We start from the raw sequence: 23,352 nt of genomic DNA on the forward strand, positions 1-23,352 counted from the left end.
AAGAATTTTGTGAGCTTATTTGAGCCATACTGTTGACATATGCGGGGAAGCAGAACCTCCATAAATTGAGATAATGCTCCGAAGAATGGCGGGTTTCATTTTTCTATTTATACATTGCAATCAAAGTAGGGACACTGGTGGGTTACATGAAATTCATTGGTGATGGATTAAGGAGGTAGGATAAAGCAAAGTGGTGGGAAACCCCTGGGATTGGTAAAAAGTAAAATGATGGACACATACTTAGGTGAGTGCAGGAACAATTAATGTGACCACAATGAAGGAATTTGTGGTACCTGTCCTGGAGCCCAGCACATTTGGTTGTGCCCCAGGGGCTCCAGAAAAAGGGAAGTTGCAAGTTAACCACACATCTCACAGATATGTTATCTTAGACTCTAAGACTTAGAGGGAGAAAAAAAAAAAAAAAAAAAAAAAAAGGCTAATGGGCTCAGTAAAGGAGATCTAAGTTGATTTTTGTCTGGGAAAATATCGGCCTAGAACATGACTACCCACTATAACCTGTTTGTAGTTAAATATTTAATTTTCAAACCATCTTTTGTGGTTATTTAGGTCTCTGAGTTTGCAAGACTGCCACGCAGGCCTCCCCTGAGCTTGTCAGGTTATAAATATGCAACATTAAAATTTATTCTAGAAAAAAAAATGAGGAACTTTTGTAATAATATGAACAATAAAGATTGATTAAAAATAAATAAAATTTATTCTAAATGGTGAAGTTACTGCAATAAAATATCTAGGCCCTTGTCAGTCTTTTTATTTTACAGATTAAGTGCTAGAAGGGACTAGAACCTCCGACTAACGCCTTACCTCTCTCTATCCTCTACCCATGGCCTCGCCTGACCAGGTCGATCCTATCTACTCTCTACTGCCCATGCCTGAGGAGGCTCCGCCCTTTACCCCTCCTTCCACAGTCCCCTCCGCTCCGGGTGGTGCTTTGAAAATCTCGCGAGATCCTGCCCTCTTCCCATAACTCCGTGCGCTCGCCCCTCCCGTCCTCTTTCCGCCATCGGTCTGTGCCGGTGAGTACCTCTGCCTGGGCAATCCACGGTCATCCGTCGGCTATCGGCGCCATCCTGCAGTCTGAGACTGGACTTCTGTGATCTGCGAGGAAGCGGGGCCGTGTCCGGGCCTGGGATGCGGGCCTGGAGGAGCCTGGGCAGGCGGAGGGGGAGAGTCGTGCTCGGTGCCCCACGCTCAGTCCCCGGGAGCTGCCTTCTAGGGCGCAGGCCGCCGCGCTGGCGGGAAGCGGAGAGGTGGTAGTCCCGGCGCGGTCGGCGGCGCCGGGATCTCCCCGAAGGGGCTGGGGCGGCGGGAAGGGTTGGGCTCGGGAACTGTCGGGGGCCATGCATTGCTGCGGTCGCGCTGGGGGCTAGTGAGGCTGAGGACTCGGCAGGAAACACTGCCGGGGACGCAGCTTGCTGGGAGCTAACCTGGAGCTTCAGTGCTTGAGGGTTCCTCCTCCGTCACTTCGTTGAGCTTTAGGAAGCAGATTGGATCCCTACCAGCCTGCTTGGGCGCTTGAAGCTTGATTTGGATTCCATCCTAACTTTCCAAAACTTGGTTGAAGTGTCTAGCAGTTCGTGCCCGTGTGGATCGAGTCCCCTCCTGTGCACTGTTTGCCGCTGTGTGCACTTGCTGTTGACACAATGTTATATGGCACCAAGACCCTCGCTTTCTCTTTGATAGATATGGGTGTTAGGTGGAAAGGAGTATTTTTTGTTTGTTTTTGTATAATAGGACAAGACTGACGGTTAGTGGGATTATAGTGCAAGGTTAGTACAGGGGCTGCTGGATTTCACAAGTCCGGAAAACGTCGGTGACTCTCTCCCATGGGGAATAACTGAGGGACCATGTCTGATATTTTCGTTCAGGTAGCTGACATTCCGCTGGGGAACAGTCCTGCTTAGAACTAGGATAACGTCTTCATGACAGAGGCAGAAAAGAGGGTGTGAAGTGACTGGGTGCCTGTTATGTTAGCAGTGACGATAAAACTCTTGTTTTTTCTTCCCCGAACAGCCACAATGGTGCGCATGAATGTCCTGGCTGATGCTCTGAAGAGTATCAACAATGCCGAAAAGCGAGGCAAACGCCAGGTCCTCATTAGGCCGTGCTCCAAAGTCATCGTCCGGTTTCTGACCGTGATGATGAAGCATGGTGAGTTGCTGTGTGTTGTGTACCTGGGAGCTGTTGGCAATGGACTTGGGCTGTGTCTGGAGTGGTCCGGGGGGAGGGTGCTGTGGAAGACACACTGAGCATGTTAGGACTGTCGAAAGGAGAGTTTGTGACTTGCTCTGCTAGGTGTTTGGGAGTTAAAATGGTCCTTCACCTGCGATCTGTCATTGAAAGGGGCCCGAGCTCATCCAAGAGCTCTTTGGGGTGGGAAGGGTGGGAAGTGGGAAGGTCTGAAGGGGCAGGGGAAATAGTCCATGTGGAAGAACTGTAGGCTGGGTTTTGGGTGCTGCCCCCTGAATTTTAAATATTACTTAGGCTGTAAAGATTAGTTCTGATACAGAGCCACTCTCTTTCCCTAAACTTCTTAGAGAAATGGTAACTGAGATGAAGGGAAAGAATCTAGTAGGATGTAAATATTTAGGTCTTGCAAATTGATATCTGGCATGTAAAGCAGTCCGTTATGTTCTGTAGGTTACATTGGCGAATTTGAAATTATTGATGACCACAGAGCTGGGAAAATAGTTGTGAACCTCACCGGCAGGTTGAACAAGGTAAGAATTTTGGTATTTTCCACCTTGAAGAATCATCTAGCATGGTGTTGCTGTCTCGTGATTGCCCTTGTGAAACTGAATAGTGGTGGTGTGCTTGTTTTAACCTAGTTAGGTGAAGACTGACTTTAGGGATTATTATAGTCATTAAATTTTACGTCACATTTTACTTCATTTGTTCTCCAGGATTGCACTTGCTGTAGAAATGTTGACCTAGGGTTTGTGGAGTGTGGGCTGTCTAAAGGGAGATTATGGGCGGGTTGGGGTGAAACTGGTGGTACTGGTATTTGAATGTTGGATGTTATAGTGCCTACCTCACTGGCTTGAACTTGGGTGGCCAAGGCCACTAATGCTGTCACTGTCAGTGTAAACAACTTTGTGCCTTCCTCTCATGGTGATTGTGTTGGGTTTTTAAACAGAATGTGGCTCTCTCAGTATTGCTACTTCTCTATTTGCTGTATGTGACTCTGGGGTCTGTGTTCCCTTTCAGTTTGAGTTGTCAGCATAACCTAGTAGATCTATTTGATTTGTGGTTTAGCTGATTGCAGGTATTTTGGGAGCAGCTGTCTGTAATCTGTAAGCTAGTCAGGGTCCCTGAGCTGCTACCCTGCTTTGTGTTCATATTTGGAGCTTTCAGATTTGCAGGGAGTCTGAACTCCTGTAGACCAACATATATTGAGGGGGGAGGGGGAAGGCGGCAGAAATTGAATCCTGGTTAGAGGAAGAGGTCATTGATTGGTAAGGTTATTTCTTTTACAAAGTTGCTCCCTGTAGAGTGAACTTGCTTCATGTGTGGGTAGATACTTAGTGTTAGATGAAAATTTCTGGATATGAAGCCTTTATGAGAGATTTGAAGAGTATCCAGAGTAACCACGTATGTCTTGTTTTATTCTAGTTGTAATCGTTAAACCACAACCCCAAAGTAAGGTTTAGACATGCTCTTTGTCGTTGGAGAAGATTCACAGTGTGTTCTTGAAGTAGAAGGTGTGTCAGTGTTTTTCCTATTTTTTAGGAGTTAGGAAGCTGGGATCTGAGCTCTGTTAAGGTCTCAGTTATTTAGTAACAGTGGGAGACGGTTTTATAGCATATCTTAAAACTGTCCTGCAGAAGATTGCCTTTCTATAAAATGTTTTTAAAAACCCACAAAAAATCTCTTTACATTGGAGAAATGCTGCATACCAAATTCTCCTTGAACATTTCACTGTACGTAATAGTTTGAGAAGTAAGTTTGAACAGAGCATTTCCCCAGTGGAACTCATTTGTGGCATTCTTGTTCTGTGGTATACTAGTTTGATTCTGGTTAAAAGATAGTTGAAATCCAGGTCCTGTCACTTTGCTGTCTGGGCAAAACCAAAATCAGTTTCTCAAGATTCATCTGGTTAGGGAAGGGTGTGCTGCTAGCTGAAGGAGAGCAACTTTTCTCTGGAATAAAAAACCTGGGTGCTGTGGAGTGGAGGCTCAGAAAGGTGTTCCGCTGTTGGAGAACTGTCTCTTACCTGGATTTTTTCCATCCAGTGTGGGTTTGTCCTTGGCCATCAGTGACTTTATAGCTGGTAGGATATGAAAGGAGCACTTGAGCAGATTTCCTAGCATAGGCCTGAGAAGCCCGTTTTCGGTTTCTGTGGGTTCAAATCACTACCAAAAGTGGAATTCCATCAAAACTTTTCTTCTAACCTCATAATCTCCTTTGGTTTACTGTTAAGTATCTTGGAATTTTTTAATGGTTGACTTTAATGGGTATGCAAACAACGGTCTACCTGTTTTCTTAGTCCCTTGGAGTTTACGCTTTGATGATATTAATTCTCACATTGTTTCTTGTGTATAGTGGGAGCCTGCCTGCATTGATATTTTTAGGAGTTCTGGTGATTTATAGAGCAGGGGGTCATATTGGGCTCTTACTAAAGAGATTTTTTTCTACAGCTTCCATTTTTCTAAACCCAGCTGATTTAGTCAGAGATCTTGTACGAGCCTACCCGCAAACTCATGTACGTAGCTTGTTAGTGGAGGTTAGAATATATATTGTGTTTTAGGATTTGTGTGTGATTGCTTGAAATACTGTGCTTTGGCTCTTGGAGAGCTTGTACTGGTAGGACAGTGGACTTTCTCAGTAATAAACATATCTGGGATAGCATTTAGAGTTTGGCTCTTTCTGCTTCCCATTAGATTAGCTTGGAAGAGTTTGTCAGATTAGTTTGGAAAAGTTTGCCTGGGGTTGTAGGATAGTGTGCCTTGGAAATATTTAGTGGTACTTTATTGGTGTGGAGCAGTGAGTGTTCTTATATTTTAAGATAGTGCCTGTGGAGTTTGTTTCTTAAAAATTCTAATATTTTGCCCTAGCTGATTTTGCTCAGTGGATATATCATCGGCCTGTGGATTGAAAGATTCCGGTTGCCGAAACCGGTTTGGCTCAGTGGTAGAGCGTCGGTCTGCGGACTGAAAGGTCCCAGGTTCGATTCCGGTCAGGGGCATGTACATTGATTGCGGGCACATCCCTAGTAGGGGGTGTACAAGAGGCGGCTGATCAATGATTCTCCCTCATTGACGTTTCTAGCGCTCTCTCTCTCTTCCTCTCTGTAAAAAATAAATAAAATATATTTTAAAAAAAGAAAGATAGATTCCGGTCAAGGGCACATGCCTGGATCGGGGGCTCAATCTCTAGTAGGGGGCGTGCAAGAAGCAGCTGATCAATGGTCCTTTCTCATTATTGATGTTTCTATCTTCCCCTCTCCCTTCCTCTTTGAAATCAAAATATATATAAGAAATACTAATATTTTGCATATTTTGAGATTCTACATATTCATGCCTTACTATGAAAAAAAAAAGTGTAGACTTTTTTTCGTGTGTCTAAGAATTTGTTCTGCGACAGTCTTTTAGCCCTTGGGGGGATAGTGCATACTGGTGACCTAACATTGCCATGTGTGTTGCTTTGTGTTCTTATTATTGACTTTTTCAATACTTGGTTTTTTCTCCCTGGGCTGGCATAGTCATAATTTTGTATTTTTTTCAAATGGCATTTATATAAAATATTGTACATAGTTACCCATTAATTTTTGAATTGGTTGGTTTATATGACAGTTAAGCAATTTTAAATACTGTTTTGTGTTACTGTGTTTCTATTATTGAAGTATGAACAGTGTCTTATGTTATGTTTTTACAGTGTGGAGTAATCAGCCCCAGATTTGATGTGCAACTCAAAGATCTAGAAAAATGGCAGAACAACTTGCTTCCATCCCGTCAGTTTGGGTGAGTCAATTTTCCTCAGTTAAAATAAGACTGAGGACTGCTGTGATGAAATTTGATGAGCTGAATTTTGTTGTTGCAGCAGTAGAAATTGTCTACATTCCCAACCAGTTTGACTCAAAGACTTGGCTCATGTGTAGCTACATTACACGTGTTAGGGCTAGGATTCAGATTCTGAGAGGCCTGTGAGAGCTGAGGCTGAGAGACAGCAGATTTGTGTCCCCATTAATGTCTGCTCTTGTTTGATGTGATCCCCTCCTATGGCCGAATTACTAAGTGGCGCAAACAAGTCCATCAAGCTTATAGTAATACTTACATGCTTTAAACTCCATGTCTCCTTACCTGAGAGCAGAAAGTGACATTTTGAAAATAAGGAGTGCAGTCTTTGCTTTCATTTATGCTTAGTAGCATTGTTTCTCAGTGTTCGCTGAGGGTAGAGCTGTGTGGCTGAGGTCTCTGGATCTGAATATTTTATTTTTAATATTTTTATTTCAGAGAAGGGGGGGAGAGAGAGAAATATCAATGATGAGAGAGAATCAATTGATCGATTGCTTCCTGCATGCCCCACTCTGGGGATCAAACCTACAACCTGGGTATATGCCCTAACTGAGAAATGAACCATGACTCCTGGTTCATAGATCGATGCTCAACAAATAAGCCATGCCAGCTGGGCTGGATCTGAGTCTTGTTTCCAGAAGCATTCCTGTGCATGGCCAGCTTGTGGAGGCAGTGTTAGTTTCTGTGTCTGTTACAGGAAGATGTCTTAAGCACTGATGAATGTTGGTGCCTTTCTGTACCAGAAATTGGCTTTATGTTGAACTATTTAGGAAAAACTCACCGTTGTTTTTTTTCTTTTCTTTTTTCTTTTTTTTTTTTTTTAACTCTCCATAGTTTCATTGTACTGACAACCTCAGCGGGCATCATGGACCATGAAGAAGCAAGACGAAAACACACAGGAGGGAAAATCCTGGGATTCTTTTTCTAGGGATGTAATACATTTGTGAAATAAAATGCCTCACAGGACTCTGGTGCTTCCCTCGGTCTTTGAACGTGGCAGCAGAGTGGCAGGAGCTCTCGTGGGGGTGCAGCCTTTGTGTTTGGTGAATGCTGTTTCCCTGAAGCGACCAGGAAAGTCTCGTGATAACTCCCATCACGCTCATGCTCAGCAGAGGATGGTGTCTGGCCCCGGATGGTTGCATCTGGGTTGGGGTCCAGGCGGTGAAGCTGTCCCTTTCTGGAGTCTTACGTCAATCCTGGAAGGAGTGGTGCCTTTCCTGTTTTTAGCTCATTTCAGGCATTGTTAACGGCCCTGAACATACATGGTTGGTTCACTATGTAAGCGGTTAGTAAGGAAGCAGGCAGGAAGACAGCTAGAGCCCACGGCTCGCTGAGGAAGACCCATCTCAAAGCAAATTTGGATGGCATGTCAGTAGTAAAATTTGCAAAATTTTAACTAGTTTTACTGTAAACCTGTCACAACTGTATTCCTGGAGTTGTGGGAATGAGTTTGCTGGACCACTTTACCTGGGAAATGCTTATAAAGAGGGCAGGCTGGCTTCTGTGAAAAAGATGAGGGCTCCACTCCCCTTTTATAACATTTTGTGTTCAGAATGTTAAAATTTTAATATGTAATTGAAATGAGTGGAATTTTGCTCTTTGTAATGAGTCTGAAATCATGTATATTGTACGTTTATTTACACTTAAAGCACACTTTAATTGGGATGAGACACTTTCAATTAACCACATGTGGCTGGTGGTTCCATATTGAACAGCCTGGATTAGCCTCAGTATTTTGGTAGTCCTGTACTGGATCTGGCCAAGGAGAAAGCTAGATACTGTGCACCTATCCAGCTATATTTGCCTGGCATGGGAGTGGAATGGATGGGACAGCTCAGCCTTATAAAACAGGATAGCAGCTACTTTTCCTTAATTGCCTTCTACTCAAGGGAGCCAAAATAAAGCAATGGCTGCCACATTGTAGGCTTGATTACAAAATAGCCAGTAGTCCTAATAGAACATGATGTTAAGTGCAACAACTGTTTGATTTATAACTTTGTTTTTCTCTCATCAGAGAAGGTTTCACTGTAACCATTGGGATTATTTTAGTAACTATTTTGTAGGGCTACTTTCTGACTGATATGGTTCAGGCAGTTCTCAGTGAGCACTCTATTTCAGCCTGGGTGTGGGATGTTCAGTCATCACTGACCTGGTGGAAGGTGATCTCTCCCACAAGTGACAGCTGAGTCCCCTTGTCAGAAGGGAGAACCTTTTTCATGGGGTTGGTAAATGAATACATAAAACAGCCCAGGGCCAGCATTCGATAACTTCTGAAAGAAGTGCCTACTGGAAAATGAGGAATGTCTAGGGGTGGCAAGTAACCCCATTTTTAGGCTCCACTTGTTTAAATGTTAGAAGAAAGGCATTGAGAGACTGGGTTTGAGGCTGAATGGAAGGACCCCAAGCACTCGATGCTCATAAATACAGTTGTTTGTTGAGCACAGGTGAATCCAAAAGAATCTTCAAAGAGCTGTTGATTGTTTCTCTTGATTTAATATGGAAGGATAGGGGCCATATTTTTGTTAACTTGTTTCTGGTTCCTAGTATGATGCCTGCCCTAGATGGGGTGCCTCAATAAGTACATTTGAGTTGAAAGAATCCTCTTAGTGGACACTGACTACAAATATTAAAATAGGCAAGAAAATGTCTCCATTTGGCATGAGATACAGCAGTGGGAATCAATCCTAAATTCTTTGATGTGGTTAGAGATAGAAAAATGGTAGGAAAAATTGGGTGACCAGTTGATTAAATAATGTTCTTTGTGTTAATGAGAAGGCAGATGGCCTTAGTCCATGCTTGAGACTCAGTAAAGTAGAATTCTAACATGACATGGGGCTGGTTGGCTGGGGCTAGGTAGACCCAGGTTTTGAAGGTCGCAGACAGGATCCTGCTGGCAGGATAGTTTGGCACAAGCCAGTTGTATTTAACTGATGGGAATTCAGCCTTCCTCCACAACATGCTACTGCTGCAGACCTAAGGTTGGTTGGAGGTGTGACAGCATCTTGATCATCTGGGCCCACTGGATGCCCTTAAAAGTCAGTGTAAAAGGAACCTTAGCACATACCAAGACCCTGGCATCCATAGGCGTCAGGGGAACAACTTTCTGAAAACATGCAAAATTAATACATATGCATTTTTCTGGAGAGACATTCTATAGGGCCTTCGAACAGGCTGAAGGAAATTTGATTCAAAAGGTAAAAAAACAAAAAAACTGCCAAGGACCACATAGCATGTCGGGGCATGCTGTGTTCTCATTTGGAGACTTGCATGTTCCTGGTTACCGGTGCCTCGGTTAGCAGTGCTGGATGGAAGAGCACTCCTCCGGGCAAGGCGGGGCTGCAACCTATGTCTCTACTTTCCCTTCATCCCAGGCTCGGAAGTTTACTTTCTACTCTTGACCCTGAAGACAAAATCTGATTCTCACTTGGCTTTCCGGTTTCACCCACTGCCTCCCAAAACACCAGCTAGTGCTAAATCCTGACCCTATGTACCTCACCTCTGAGCTTTTGCTTATACTCACCCCACCTGGAAATACTTTTTCCTGAATGTCCCTAAGAGCCAGGTTAACAGTCACTTCCACCATAAATCTTCAAAAGGAATATGTGTTATACTTTTTCTTCCTCCTAAACATATAAATTCCTTAAGATAACTGCTTGTAAAATGTTTACTATATAGTATGCCAGGCATGGAACTAAGTAAGCTTTATAATATCATTCAATCTTAACAATTCTATATCATGGCTACTGTTACTCCGGTTTCTCAGGTGAAAAATAAGCGCAGAGCTGTGAAGTCGGTTGTTCGGTATGCTAGAAAGTGGCAAAGTCAGGCTTTAAATGCTTTTAAACAACAGCTCTTAATATGTCCTAACATGCATTTTTGTTCTCACTAACTAGTGTTAGGCATGTCCAGGCACTAGGGGTGGGTACAAGAGCAAAAACATCTCTGTCCTGGTTGGAGCTTGTTAATCAGAGTCCTCCACAGCAGGAACCCTGCTACTGATCTCTCCACAGCATATCTAAGAGGATATTTGCAGGCTTAAAGTCATCTCTGGGAGAGCAAGCTTTTTAAAGCAGAATCCTATTTTTTTCTTTTTTATTGTTTAAAGTATTACATATAGTAGTACATATATCTCCCTTTCCCCCCCCCATTGACCTCCCAGCATTCCCTATCCTCTATCACATGCCTTCATCCCACCCCCACCCCTCCACCCCCCACAGAGTCCTGTTCAGTGCGATAGTGTTCAGCCCACAGAATTCAATGGACCCAAAAATCAGTAGAGTGGGCAACATGGAGTAGAGTGGAATGTGGGCAAGGTTCCGTTCAAGGTCACAGTTCTGGCACCTAGTTTCCTCTCTTAAGTTTTAAGTGATCGAAGAGGCAGTGGAAGTGCTAAAGACCACCTAGAAGCTAAGCCAAGGAAGGCAATAAAAAATATGATTGAGAATGAACTTTGGAGTCATGCTGGCTTCATTCGTTAGTCTTTGTGTGATTTGGGGCCAGTTGCGTTGTTTCTGTGTTAGTTTACTGGTCTTTAATAAAGGGATGATAGTAATACTTCCTGTAGTAGTTGTGAAGATTAGATATAATGATTGTGAACTGCTGCAGGGGTAATTAAGGTAGAGCTGCTTCAAATACTCAGATTCTCTCCCTGCCAGGCTCATGCACTTTCCATGTAATTCTGGCCAATGAATGAGCTGTGAGAGTGAGATGTGTTACTTCCAGGCTGAAGCATTTAGTGGCTGGTGTGAACAGTAATTGTCTTTCTTTTGCGGTGAGTACTTAGCTTTCTGCCGTGTTGATGGACTCTGTGCCAGAGAATAGCTGCCCGGTTAGCCCAGGCCTAGGGGCCGGGGTGACCATGTGGAGATACAACCACCCAGCAGTGGGAATGTAGGAAGAGCAAGAAGTCACCCGTGGATTCGGATTTGTTATTAACCTGATACAAATGCCTAGAGCAGTCTCTGAAATTAGTAACGGCTTAAGTTACAAAAAGAAGTAAAAGGGATTGGCCTTTGAGTGGATGTCAGGAGACTATCCATCACACCCTCTGTTCTCAGTGTGGCTTTCTCCATTACCTTGCATTTTTCTTCTCTTCCCTGCATCCACACAGTTCTCAAACACTCCAAACTCCCAGCCCTCAGGCACAGATATTCAGTCCTTGGATGGGGCACCTGCATCAAACCATGGGAGAGGTGAGGGGTTATCTCTTTAAAGCGCTGGAAATTCTAAGATAGCGATCTTGAGGTCTATTGATTGTCATAATTGCCCTGTGGACTAAGCCAGCTAGAGCGATGACAGAGAGGGATGTTTTATGAACAGCACAGGAGAGACGGATCAGGTCCTCGTGGTGCTTGAATTTGGGCTTCCATTTGTTCCTGGGGAGCATCTATACCCTTGCCCTTCCCATGTTTAGTTTGTGAGCAAGGAATAACACACACCCTCTTTTAAGTTTGAGCCAAATTTAAATTTAAATTAATGAAGCTGAATTCAAATTTTCTAGTTTGAGCTATATTATGGTCAATTGCCCACAAACAGGACTTAAACTCACTGATGTGCCTCTGGGACTTCTTGAGGATCAATCTCATCACCACCTGTCAAATGGGGGCCGGGATATTGGGCCTATCCTGCCCTATCAGTTAGAGTTCTTAGTTGTAAAGAAACCCAAACCACTCTAGCTAGTTTAATTTATTGAAGGATGTAAGGCACATGTGTCAAACACACGGCCCACGGGCCAAATCCAGCCCGCCAGGCCTTGCAATGTGGCCCGCACCGCGCTGTCATCACTGCACTCCACTGTCAGTTTATGACATTGTCAGTTTATGACTGTTCAGTAAACCATTCGGCCCGCGATTTAGGCTGGATTTTAGATTTTGGCCCCTTCTCTGATTGAGTTCGACATCCCTAAAAGGTAACAGAATTAGAAAGGGCCAGGGAATTAGTTTGGAGGCTTGGTAACTGGAAATGGTATTTCCATTATCCCTCTGGCCCATTCATTGGAGAACTCTGCTGCCAGCTAGGTCTAGACTCCACAACTCCCACTGTGATCCTATGTCACTAACATGCTCCTGAGTGCTTGCCGCTGCTGTTTCTGGAGGCTTGAGGTTTCTCTACTGCCCTCACTAGAATAACTCTGCTACTGTTGACATTGTGGGTTGGATAATTCTTTGTTGGGGTGGGGACTACCCTGTGCATTGTAGGATGCATAGCAACATTCTTGGCCTCCCCACATTAGATGCAAGGTGAGACAAAACATCTCCAAATTTTCCTGCTGGGCAAAATCGAGAAGCGCTCTTCTTATTTAAAAGTTATAAATCAAGCTAATAAGCTGATTAATAAAATGTTTTTGTACCTGACAACTTCATAACAACAAACCCCCAAAGAAATCTGGTTTTGAAGTTGGCAAAATATGAAAGAAAGCGGAATTGGATTATTGCAGAGAAAGTTGATGGGCCAGCAGTATCTGGATGAGAAATAAAAATGTTTATAACTTATGAGCTATTACAAATTTATTATCCATAAAGATTTCTCTTGCCTTTATTCTCATGAAGTCATTAAATATGTTGTGATAAAAAGTTTGCGTAATCTATGTTCTATTGGCAGTAATGATTCAAAGGACAAATAAAAAGCAATTATGTAGTTTCCGAATACAAAAATTTGAATATGTCTTTATAGGAAACTAGTGGCCCAATCCATAAAATTTATGCACAGGGGGTGGGGGATGTTCCTCAACTTGGCCTGCACACTCTCCAATCTGGGATCCTTCAAGGGATGTCCTACTGCCAATTTATAGGGATCAAGCCAAACTGGCAGTCGGACGTCCCTCTCACAATCCCGGACTGCTGGCTCCAGCTGCTCACTTGCCTGCCTGCCTGATTGCCCCTAACTACTCTGCCTGCTTGCCTGCTTGCCCCCAAATGCCTCCCCCCCACCAGCCAGATCACTCTCAACTACCCCTTGTGCCAGCCTGCTCACCCCCAACTGCCCCCCCCTGCTGGCCTGCTCGTCCCCACCTCCCCTCCCCACTGGCCTGGTCACCCTCAACTACACCCCTGCTGGTCTGCTCACTCCAAACTGCCCCCTGCTGCTGGCCTGCTCACCCCCAACTGTCCTCCTGCTGTTCTGCTTACGCCCAACGGCCCCTGCCATCCCATCCTGGCCTGGTCACACCCCCCCCCCCCCACCCCCCCCCCCCCCCCCCGCCCCTTGCAACCCAAGGTCCTAGCCCTTCTTTTTTTTTTCTTCTTCTTCAGTGCCTCTTTGAGTGGGAGCCAGGGCCAGCTGAAAGCAAGTATTTAGGATTTATTTATCTTCTATAATTGAAACTTTGTAGCCTTGAATGGAGGTCAGGGCCAGCCAGGGTGGGAAGCTTGGCTTCCTCTATTTGCCAGGGTAACCCTAGCCTCCCTCTTGCTCCAGCTCTGTGGCCGGCTGCCATCTTTGTTGGGTTAATTTTTATACTCGCTTCTGATTGGCTGGTGGGTGTGGCTTGTGGGTGTAGCAGAGGTATGGTCAATTTGCATGTTTCTCTTTTATTAGTGTAGATACTAGAAGCCCAGTGCACGAATTCGTGCACCAGTGGGGTCCCTCTGCCTGGCTTTCAGGATTGGGCAGAAACCAACTCTCTGACATCCCCTAAGGCACATGTGTCAAACACAAGGCCCGCGGGCCAAATCCAGCCCGCCAGGCCTTGCAATGTGGCCCGCACCGCGCTGTCATCACTGCACTCCGCTGTCAGTTTATGACATTGTCAGTTTATGACTGTTCAGTAAACCATTCGGCCCGCGATTTAGGCTGGATTTTAGATTTTGGCCCCTTCTCTGATTGAGTTCGACACCCCTACCCTAAGGAGTCCTGGATTTCAAGAGGGCGCAGGCCAGTCCGAGGGACCCCACTGGTGCATGATCAGGACTGGGGAGGGACACAGGAGGTTGGCTGGGCTGGTGCATGATCAGGACTGGGGAGGGACACAGGAGGTTGGCCGGCCAGGACCATGGGAGGAATCCAGGGCATGTCCTGCTTTTCTTGCTCAGTCCCAATTGGCCAGACTCCAGCAACAAGCTAACTTACCAGTTGTTGCATCTGTTCCCTGATGGTTAGTGCATGTCATAGTGGGCAGTTGAGTGGCCTTAGCATATCATTAGCATATTATGCTTTGATTGTTTGAACGTATGACTGGGCAATTGGACACTTAACAGATTAAGTTTTATTATATAGGATAAATGAAAGAAAATTTGAAATTCAGGAAACTGCAAAGTTGCTTTCTAAATATCTTAAAGTATTTATTAAAATTATAGGGCAGAGTACAAATATAAGTAATGAATATTAAAGTTTTAAATGAAATTGATTAAAGCTGAAATTTTTAAATTTAATATTTTAAAAACAACTTAATTTTATGTAATATTTTTATGACATGATTTTACAATTTTAGTTTTCAGTGTCAATGTAGTTGCTAATATAGAGAATTGTGTGTAGATCTTGATACAAATTAGAGAGTGATATGAATTAAATTGCAAAATGTTTCTCAGCTACAATAATCAGGAGTATGAAAAGAATCAGAAAAATGGCGCTCAGTGCTGCTGCAAAATGGTACTTGTTAGGCTGGAACCTATTGCATGAATGATACTTGAGAAGAGGAAGTTAATTAAGAAGTTAATTTGTCCTTTCTCTTGCCTAAGTGTTTTCACACTCAAGTTCTTCGCATTCTCTGAAGCGCAGTGTCTGTCTGCAGCATTGGCAGAGGCCAAAACGCTACACCTTTGTGCCATTCAGATATAATTGCCTTTTGTTGAGAGGTTTTAGGACAAGAAGTGAGGACTGTTAGTTATGAGCACTGTTAGTTATGAAATGGGAGGCTTAGAATTACAGATCATGCTGAGCCAGTGCTAAGCATATGATCCTGAGTGACAAGAGCTTGTTCCTTAATGAGTTTCTTTCTTTCTTTCTTTCTTTCTTTCTTTCTTTCTTTCTTTCTTTCTTTCTTTCTTTCAATATATTTTATTGATTTTTTTACACAGAGGAAGAGAGAAGGATAGAGAGTTAGAAACATCTATGAGAGAGAAACATCGATCAGCTGCCTCTTGCACACCCCCTATTGGGGATGTGCCCACAACTAAGATACATGCCAGGAAATCAAGGAAGCCAAGTTTGAAACACATACTCAGAAAAGGTTTGAGAAGACTCTACGCTTTCATCTTTTGCTGGCCTTCAAGCTCTGCAAGTAGGGACTGAAGTTAAGGCAGAGTTGTCAACAGCCTGGCTAAGCGTTCAAGGAGTGCCCTGCCAGAGGTCCAATTTGCAACAACCAGGAGAATATTATTTCATATTAAAACAAAACAAAACTTTTTCTGATTTTTTTTTTGTTGGTTCCTAGCATTTAAGGTAACTGTCAAATATCAGCTGTTCAATAAGCTAAAGGAACATGGACTACAGTGGCAAAGACTATGGATCTTACAAGAAGTCACCAAACATGCAAACAATAGCAATCTACATAGACAGTAACAACAAAACCTGGAGAGGAAGGAAAATCTGAATTCCGGAGTTACCATATATTCTAAATTAAGTATTCAATAACAGCAACAACAAAAACAAGCCATGCAAAGAAACAAATTATGGCCATTCAAAAAAAAAAGATTAATAGAAAGTACATGAGATAGCCCAGGTATTGGTCCTACTGAGGAAAACTGCAAATACACTGTCTTAAATAGAACTAAAGAAAATCATGGGCAAAGAACTAAAGGAAACGAAGAGACTGTTGTCTCAACATTTAGAGAATATCAATAAAGAGACATTTAAAATATATTTTCATTGATTTTAGAGAAGAATGGAGAGGGAGAGAGATAGAAACATCAGTGATAAGATAGAGTCACTGATCAGCTGCCTCCTTCACACCCCACTCTGGGGACTGAGCCCACAACCTGGGCATGTGCCTTGACTGGGAATTGAACCCTAAATTCCTGGTTCATAGATTGACACTCAATCACTGAGCCACACTGGCTGGGTAATGAGATATATATATATATATATATATATATATATATATATATATATATATATATATATATTTTAAATATGTTTTATTGATTTTTTACAGAGAGGAAGGGAGAGAGAGAGAGAGCCAGAAACGTCGATGAGAGAGAAACATCAACCAGCTGCCCCCTGCACACCCCCCACCGGGGATGTGCCCGCAACCAACGTACATGCCCCTGACCAGAACCGAACCCGGGACCTTTCAGTCCGCAGGCCGACGCTCTACCGCTGAGCCAAACCGGCCTCGGCGAGATAGATATTTTTTAAAAAGGAACAAAAATTCTGGATCTGAAGAGTATAAAACTGAAATGAAAAAATTCACTAGAGGGGTTCAAAATCAGGCAGAAGAAAGAATCAGAACTTAAAGCCAGGTCAATTGAAATTATTCAGTCTGAGAAGCAGAAAGAGAAAAGAATGAAGAAAAAACAAATAGCCTAAGAGATCTGTAGTCCACCAGGAAGAATACTAATGTCCATAATGGATGTGAGGACAAAACATAGATCCGTAGAATAGAATGAGAGTCTAGAAAGGAACCCATACATCTATGGTCAGTTAACTTTTGACAAGGATTCTAAGACCATTTAATGGAGGAAGAACAGTTTCTTCAACAAATGATGCTAGGACAACTGAATATTCACACGCAAAATAATGAATTTGGGCCACTGCCTTATACCATATATAAAAAATAACTGAAAATGGATTAAAGTCCTAAAGGTTAAAACCATAAAACTCTTAGAAGAAAACGAGTCAAACGTCGTGACCTTGGATTTGGCGTGACTATGGATTCTTAAGTATGACACTCTAAGCATAGGCAACAATATAACAACAAAATAGATAAATTGGACCACACCAAAATTTAATCCTTTTATGCATCAAAGGACACTCTCAAGAAAATGAGAAGACAATCTATATAGAATGGGAGAAAATATTATAAATCACATATCTGGTTAGAATCCAGCATCCAGAATATAGAATGGACTCTTAGAACTCAACAACAAAGACCAGGCACTTATACATTTGCAGAGGGGCCCTGGCCAGGTAGCTCAGGTGTTTAGAGCCGTGGTCGGCAAACTGCGGCTCTTTGGCCCCTTGTGTGTGGCTCGGTGTGTTAGAACCACTTCTTCAAAATAGACTCGCCCAGGCCGAAAACCGACTTCTGCCAATGGGCCACGAAGTTCCAATAGCACTGTATGTGTGCGCCTGCAAGTGGTATTTAGAGGAAGAGCCACACCTAAGGAGCCAAAGAGCGTCATGTGGCGCTAGAGCTGCCTCAGTTTGCCGACCACTAAATTCGTGGATCTTTATTATACTTAGAGCAAATGCAAACACCTGTGTGCTGTGTGGAAGGTGAAATCTGCTCAAGTCTTCCTTCATTTGGACCCAGTCCCCAGCTCCACTCAACAAGGTGAGTTGACCTCTCTGTCCCTCAGCCCCTGGACTCTCACTGACCACACATTTGTGTAACTGCCTGGTCAAGAGCCAGCCTCTCCAAGGATCTGCGAGGTGCCCAGGGGAACACACAGGATATGGCTGGCCGTCTGCGGGGGCACTGGTGTAGAGACTGGGCGTCCGTGGGCAGCCCCCTCCCCAGCCTGTTTTGGCAGTCTGTTTGTTAGAGCAAAATCCAGGTGTCAGAGATTTTGATTTTCTCCCGTTTTCTTTCTGTGAAATAGAATGTAGTTTTATGTGCAGGAAAGTATCTGGTGATTCATATTTTCTGCTTATTTGACTCCTGGCTGAATGGGAATTTGCATTACTTAACGTCTGGCTTCTTCCTTGGGAACCAAAATAAGTTTCCTTTTTAATTATTAAGTAGATTTCACAGCCCAATAATCCTTATTTTCACAAGGGGGGTTTTCCTTGGTGGAGGGTGTCTGTGTTCTCTGAGTAGTTGATCCTGCTCTCATGTCCTCTGTCTCCACTGCCCTTGTCTGTTTGTGCAGGAAGTTAACCTCTCTTATTTTTTCTTTTTAATATTTTACCCCTTTTTTATTTTATTGATTTTCCACAGAGCGGAAGGAAGAGGGATAGAGAGCTAGAAATGTTGATGAGAGAGAAACATCAACCAGCTGCCTCCTGCACACCCTCTTCCGGGGATGTGCCCACAACCAATGTACATGCCCTCGACCGGAATCAAACCTGGGACCTTTCAATCCACAGACTGACGCTCTCTCCACTGAGCCAAACCGGTTTCGGCTAAACTCTCTTATTCTTAGGTTAGGAGTTTCTAAATGGAAGCTTGGGAGACTTTGACCTTGCAAGCCAGGAATAAATTCTTCATGCTCATCAGCTGTGGGGTAAGAGTTTGTGCTCCCTCCCTGCTCTTCTATCCATCAGCTTCAGACATGGTCACACGAAACACATCATTAGCAGAACTTGGGCCTGGGGTCCATGGAGACACAATAGGTAGGGAACAGAATGGCATAGAGGGTCCAGTCTGGGCTGGTCAGAAAAAAACGAAAACACCCCGAAACCCCAAAACTCCTGCCCTTGAGGTGGAACTGCTACTAGGCTTGTTGAGGGGCTGTGTCTGGGAGCCCACAGAGTAGGTTCAATTAATTTTCTTTCTAATTGGTCCCATTTGTCCCTGAGACTGCAGGCTTCCTGAGGGTAGCTATCTCTCTGTCCCTTCCTCTCCTCTCTTATGCCATCATGTGTATAATGTGATTTGGTATATGTGTACATTGTGAAAGGATTCCTACAACCAAGTTAACTAACACATTCATCACCTTCCATAATTACTTTTTTTGTGTGTGAGAATGCTTAAGATCTACTCTCAGAAATTTCAAGGTTATAATATTATTAACTGTAATCACCATGCTGAACATTAGAGCCCCAGAATTTATTCATCTTATAACCAAAAGTTTGTATGCTTTGACAAACATCTCCCCATTTCCCCACCTCCGAGGCCCTGGTAACCACCACTTTACTTTGTTTCTATGTGTTTGACGTGTGTGTGTGTGTGTTTAAGGTTCATATATAAGTAATACCGTGCAGTGTTTGTCTTTCTCTGTCTGGCTTATTCACCTAACATAATTCTCTCCAGGTTCACCCATGTTGTTGCAAATGGCAGGATAATATTCTAATGCGCGCGCCACACACACACACACACACACACACACACACACACATACACACACACGGTATTTTCTTTACCCATTCATCCACAAATGGACACTTAAGTTATTTTTTATACCTTGGCTATGGTGAATATTTTCATATCTTGGCTGCAGTGAACATGGGAGTGCAGATATCTCTCCCAGATACTGATTTCCTTTCCTTTGGATGTAAACTCAGAAGTGGGATGGCTGCCACTTGTGTGGGGGTTGGAGGTGCCCAGGAGAGACCAAGCTGTGAACCAAGGTCAGCTGCCGCTAGTGCTGGACCTGGGGCCACTTAGTAAGTGATACAGGGCACACTGAGGCCAGCTGCTGCTTGTGGGAGAGATTTTAGGGAAGTCTGAAGCCTGAGCCAAGACAGGCCATTCCTATGGAAAAGCCCCTGGAAGCAAGCGGTTGGGTGGGCCAGAGAGTTGAGTGGAGCAGGGCCTCAGGAAATCCAGGGTGTGGCAAACTGAGCCAGGATGGTGAAGATTCAGATGTGATGCCCACCTGCCAGTTCTGTCGGGGGAGGGAGAGAAACATCAACGATGAGAGAGAATCATTGATTGGCTGCCTCCTGCACACCCCACACTGGGGATTGGGCCCACAAACCAGGCATATGCCTTAACTGGGAGTTGAACCGTGACCTCCTGGTTCATAGGTTGTTGCTCAACCACTGAGCCATGCTGGCCAGGCTGTAGGTTCTTAATTGGACTCTCGAACCTTCCAATTATTTCCCTTTGTGCATAGTTTCCTAATAGTTGTTTTTATTGTCAGGGAATGAAGGCTGGCATCTCCCACCCTGCCGTCTTCCTAATGCCATTCCAAACTGTCTTGTCAATGGCCATTGTCTGCTGCTCTGTTGGCCTCACGATATTTGAAAAATAATAAAAGTACTTTTAAAAACATGTGTAGCCGGAACCAGTTTGGCTCAGCGGTAGAGCGTCTGTCTGCGGACTGAAAGGTCCCAGGTTCGATTCCGGTCAAGGGCATGTACATTGGTTGCGGGCACATCCCCGGTAGGGGGTGTGCAAGAGGCAGCTGGTCGATGTTTCTCTCTCATCGATGTTTCTAGCTCTCTATCTCTCTCCCTTCCTCTCTGTAAGAAAAATCAATAAAATATATTAAAAACAACAACAACAACAAAAAACCAGGTGTAGAGTGGTGCAGTGATAGGGGAGTTTCATTCATTCTGACAGCAGCACCTGTGAGCCGGCCTAGAGCAGGAATTGGCAAACCTTTTCTGTAAAAGACAGATAAATCTTTTCTGCTTTACAGGTCACATATGAGTTATATTGTTGCATCCTGGAATTGTTGAGATTTCTTGGCAGGCCCTGCACTGAAGGAAACGGCCTCAGCTCTCTGCTAGCCCACAGGCATCCTGGGAGCCAGTCAGCTTTGGTGGGAGGAGCCCGAGTTAGCATGGGGCGGGTCCCCTGTGGCGGAGTATTTATGGGTTGGTGTGTTTTCACATTCATCAGACCCAGGGGGGAATTTCTAGGCCTGCGCTCTCCAATGGAGATATGTTAGCCATGTATGTAGTTAAATTTTTTCTGGTAACCCCACTTAGGAAAGTAAAAAGACCAAGAGAAACGAAAACATATGTCTCCCATGAATGTCTGTGGCAGCATTATCCACAGCAGCCAAATGTGGAAACAATCCAGATGTCACCAACTGATGAATGGATGAACAAATGTGATCCGTCCATACAATGGACTATTACTTGACAATAAAAAGAAATGAAGCTAGTCACAAAAGACCACCTATTATATGATCTCATGGCTATGAAATGTCCAGAAGAGGCGAATCCATAGAGACAGAAAGGAGATCGGTGGTTGCCAAGGGCTGGGGGGAAAATAGGACATGGGGAGTGACTGCTAATGGGCACAAGGTCTCTTTTGAGGGCGATGAAAACGTTCTAAAATCGATGTGGTGATGGTTGCATAATTTTGTGAATATACGAAAAGCCAGTGAGTTTTACACTTTAAACGAGTGAGTTACTTGTATGGTATGTGAGTTATATATCAACAAAACCAGTTTAAAAAGTAAAAAGAGCCCTGGCCAATGTGGCTCAGCTGCTTGGAATGTTGTTCTGTGCACTGAAAAGTTTCTAGTTCGATTCCTGGTCATAGCACATACCTAGGTTGGGGTGTGTATGGGAAGCAACCAATTGATGTCTGTCTTGCTCTTTCCTTTCTCCTCTTCTAAATAATAATTAAAAAGAAAAGGAAAAAAGAAGTAAGTTAATTTTCATAATTTAACTCAAGATATCCATGAGCGTACGATGCAGCATGCAGATGATGTTTTATTGAGTTGTACATTTGAACCCTGTATGGTTTTATTAACCCATGTCACCCCAATATGTTTAACTAAAAAATATCCAAAATAGTATTTCAAGATGTAAGCAAGGCAAGACATTAATGAGATATTTCACATTCTTTCGTAGGGGTAACAGTCCTTGGACCAGCCACATATCAAGTGATCATTAATCACATTGGGTTACTGGCTTCCATATTGGAAGGTGCAAATCCAGGCAATTCATAGCTTTCTACCAATAACAGTCTCTCTGTGTCTTCCTCTTCTTCTCCTTTACAAGTTCACACAGGCCTGGGTTCAGATCACTTTCTGCGACTTACTCCGAGTGTAACCTTGAGCTTGTATTTGCTCTTTCTAATGAGTTTTCTGGAAATGGGCACAATTAAAGAGGAGTGTGGTGGGGTGAGTTGAGCCCCCTGTTGTGAAGCTAGAATGGTGCCTAGCATCTGGTGTTAATCAGTGTTAGTTGCTGTTGTTTCTTGATCCCATAGGGCAGGGCCGCCTGTATACTCAGGGAAAGACTTGGAACCAGAGAACCAGGCTCCAGCCCTGGGCCTGTCACGTGTACAATGGCTATAGAAAAGCCCATTATGTCTACATATCTGCCATACCCACAACCCCTTTGGAGGGGTTCTTTACTCCGAGTTTCCCCACTTTGCACATTAGGGCTCAGGATACAGCTGATTGGAAAGGAGTGGACACCCACCCTAAGGTCAGACATCTGGCTGGTCAAGGACTGAGGCGGCCCCATGTGAGAAATCCAACCCATAGGGATACTGGGGACCAACTGAACAATTTAGACCCTTTCGTTTGGTGGATTTGAATGTGAGACTTGGAGAAAAGATTAGTGTCAGTATCAGGGGCTGAAGCAGCGAGATAGAAGGAAAGTTCTAAGTAGAAGCCTTGCGTTAATACAAACTATGGTGGCCTGCCCAGCGTGGCTGTGTTTGTCAACCTATAAACAAGGAGGTCACGGCTCAATTCCTGGTCAGAGCACATACCCAGGTTGTGGGCTCCATTCTCAGTGGGGGTTGTGCTGGAAGCAGCTGATTGATGATTCTCATCGTTAATGTTTCTCTCTCTCTCTCTCTCTTCCTCTCTGAAATCATTTAAAAAATGTATATATTGCCTAAACCGGTTTTGCTCAGTGGGTAGAGCACCGGCCTGCAGACCTTCGACTGCAAGGTCCCAGATTCGATTCTGGTCAAGGGCATGTACGTTGGTTGGGGGCACATCTCCAGTAGGGGGTGTGCAGTAGGCAGCTGGTCGATGTTTCTCTCTCATCGGTGTTTCTAGCTCTCTATCCCTCTCCCTTCCTCTCTGTGGAAAATCAATATATATATATATATATATATATATATATATATATATATATATATATATATATTAAAAGTATATATTTCTTAAAATACAAGCTATGGCGAGTAGGAGCCCTGAATGAACAGAAACTGAGATAGCGAGTGAATGGGGACAGCAGAGGAATAGCAAGACCCCAGGGTACTGAGTCACATGGTGGAGCTAGGATCCCCTGGGGAGGGCATCTGAGAGGGTCTCACGGAGTTTCAGAGCTGTGGACAGGCCCACTGCATAACCTGAGGCCGCTCCTCTGGGGGGAGCCTGGCTGGGTGGCTAACACTGGTCTCCCCTTCTTGAATTGAGCCTGAGCATGTTTCTCTTCCTTGAAAACTGCAAGAACCCAATGGGCACACCAGCCTGTCAAAACTCCTTTGGACTCAGGCGCCTCACCTGTGAAATGGGGACCGTGTTGCTTTGGGTTGTTCAGCATGTCTGCTTTGGGTAGTGACATTTATTTGACACTTCTGCAGTTCTGGGCCTGCCAGTCATGGGGCCAGCTCGGAGGTGGCCCTGTGAGCCAG

General features: G+C 44.1%; 1 protein-coding gene and 1 long non-coding RNA gene across 2 annotated transcripts; both read left to right on the forward strand.

Annotated features, from left to right (window-relative positions):
* Nucleotides 1–905: 905 nt before the first annotated feature.
* RPS15A (ribosomal protein S15a) lies at nucleotides 906–6,998 on the forward strand. Its single transcript, XM_084882054.1, has 5 exons — nucleotides 906–1,034; nucleotides 2,032–2,169; nucleotides 2,659–2,738; nucleotides 5,893–5,978; nucleotides 6,867–6,998. Exons 2-5 carry the CDS (start codon nucleotides 2,037–2,039, stop codon nucleotides 6,958–6,960), a joined length of 393 nt encoding a protein of 130 aa, XP_084738180.1. The 5' UTR covers nucleotides 906–1,034; nucleotides 2,032–2,036; the 3' UTR covers nucleotides 6,961–6,998.
* Nucleotides 6,999–13,661: 6,663 nt separating this feature from the next.
* Nucleotides 13,662–14,388, forward strand: LOC311620854. The gene is made up of 2 exons (XR_014794750.1): nucleotides 13,662–13,959; nucleotides 14,006–14,388. It is a non-coding gene; the product is annotated as an uncharacterized lncRNA (long non-coding RNA).
* Nucleotides 14,389–23,352: the final 8,964 nt, after the last annotated feature.

Source organism: Pipistrellus hanaki (genome assembly GCF_964339955.1).
Source record: "Pipistrellus hanaki genome assembly, chromosome: 4".
NCBI lineage: Eukaryota > Metazoa > Chordata > Mammalia > Chiroptera > Vespertilionidae > Pipistrellus > Pipistrellus hanaki.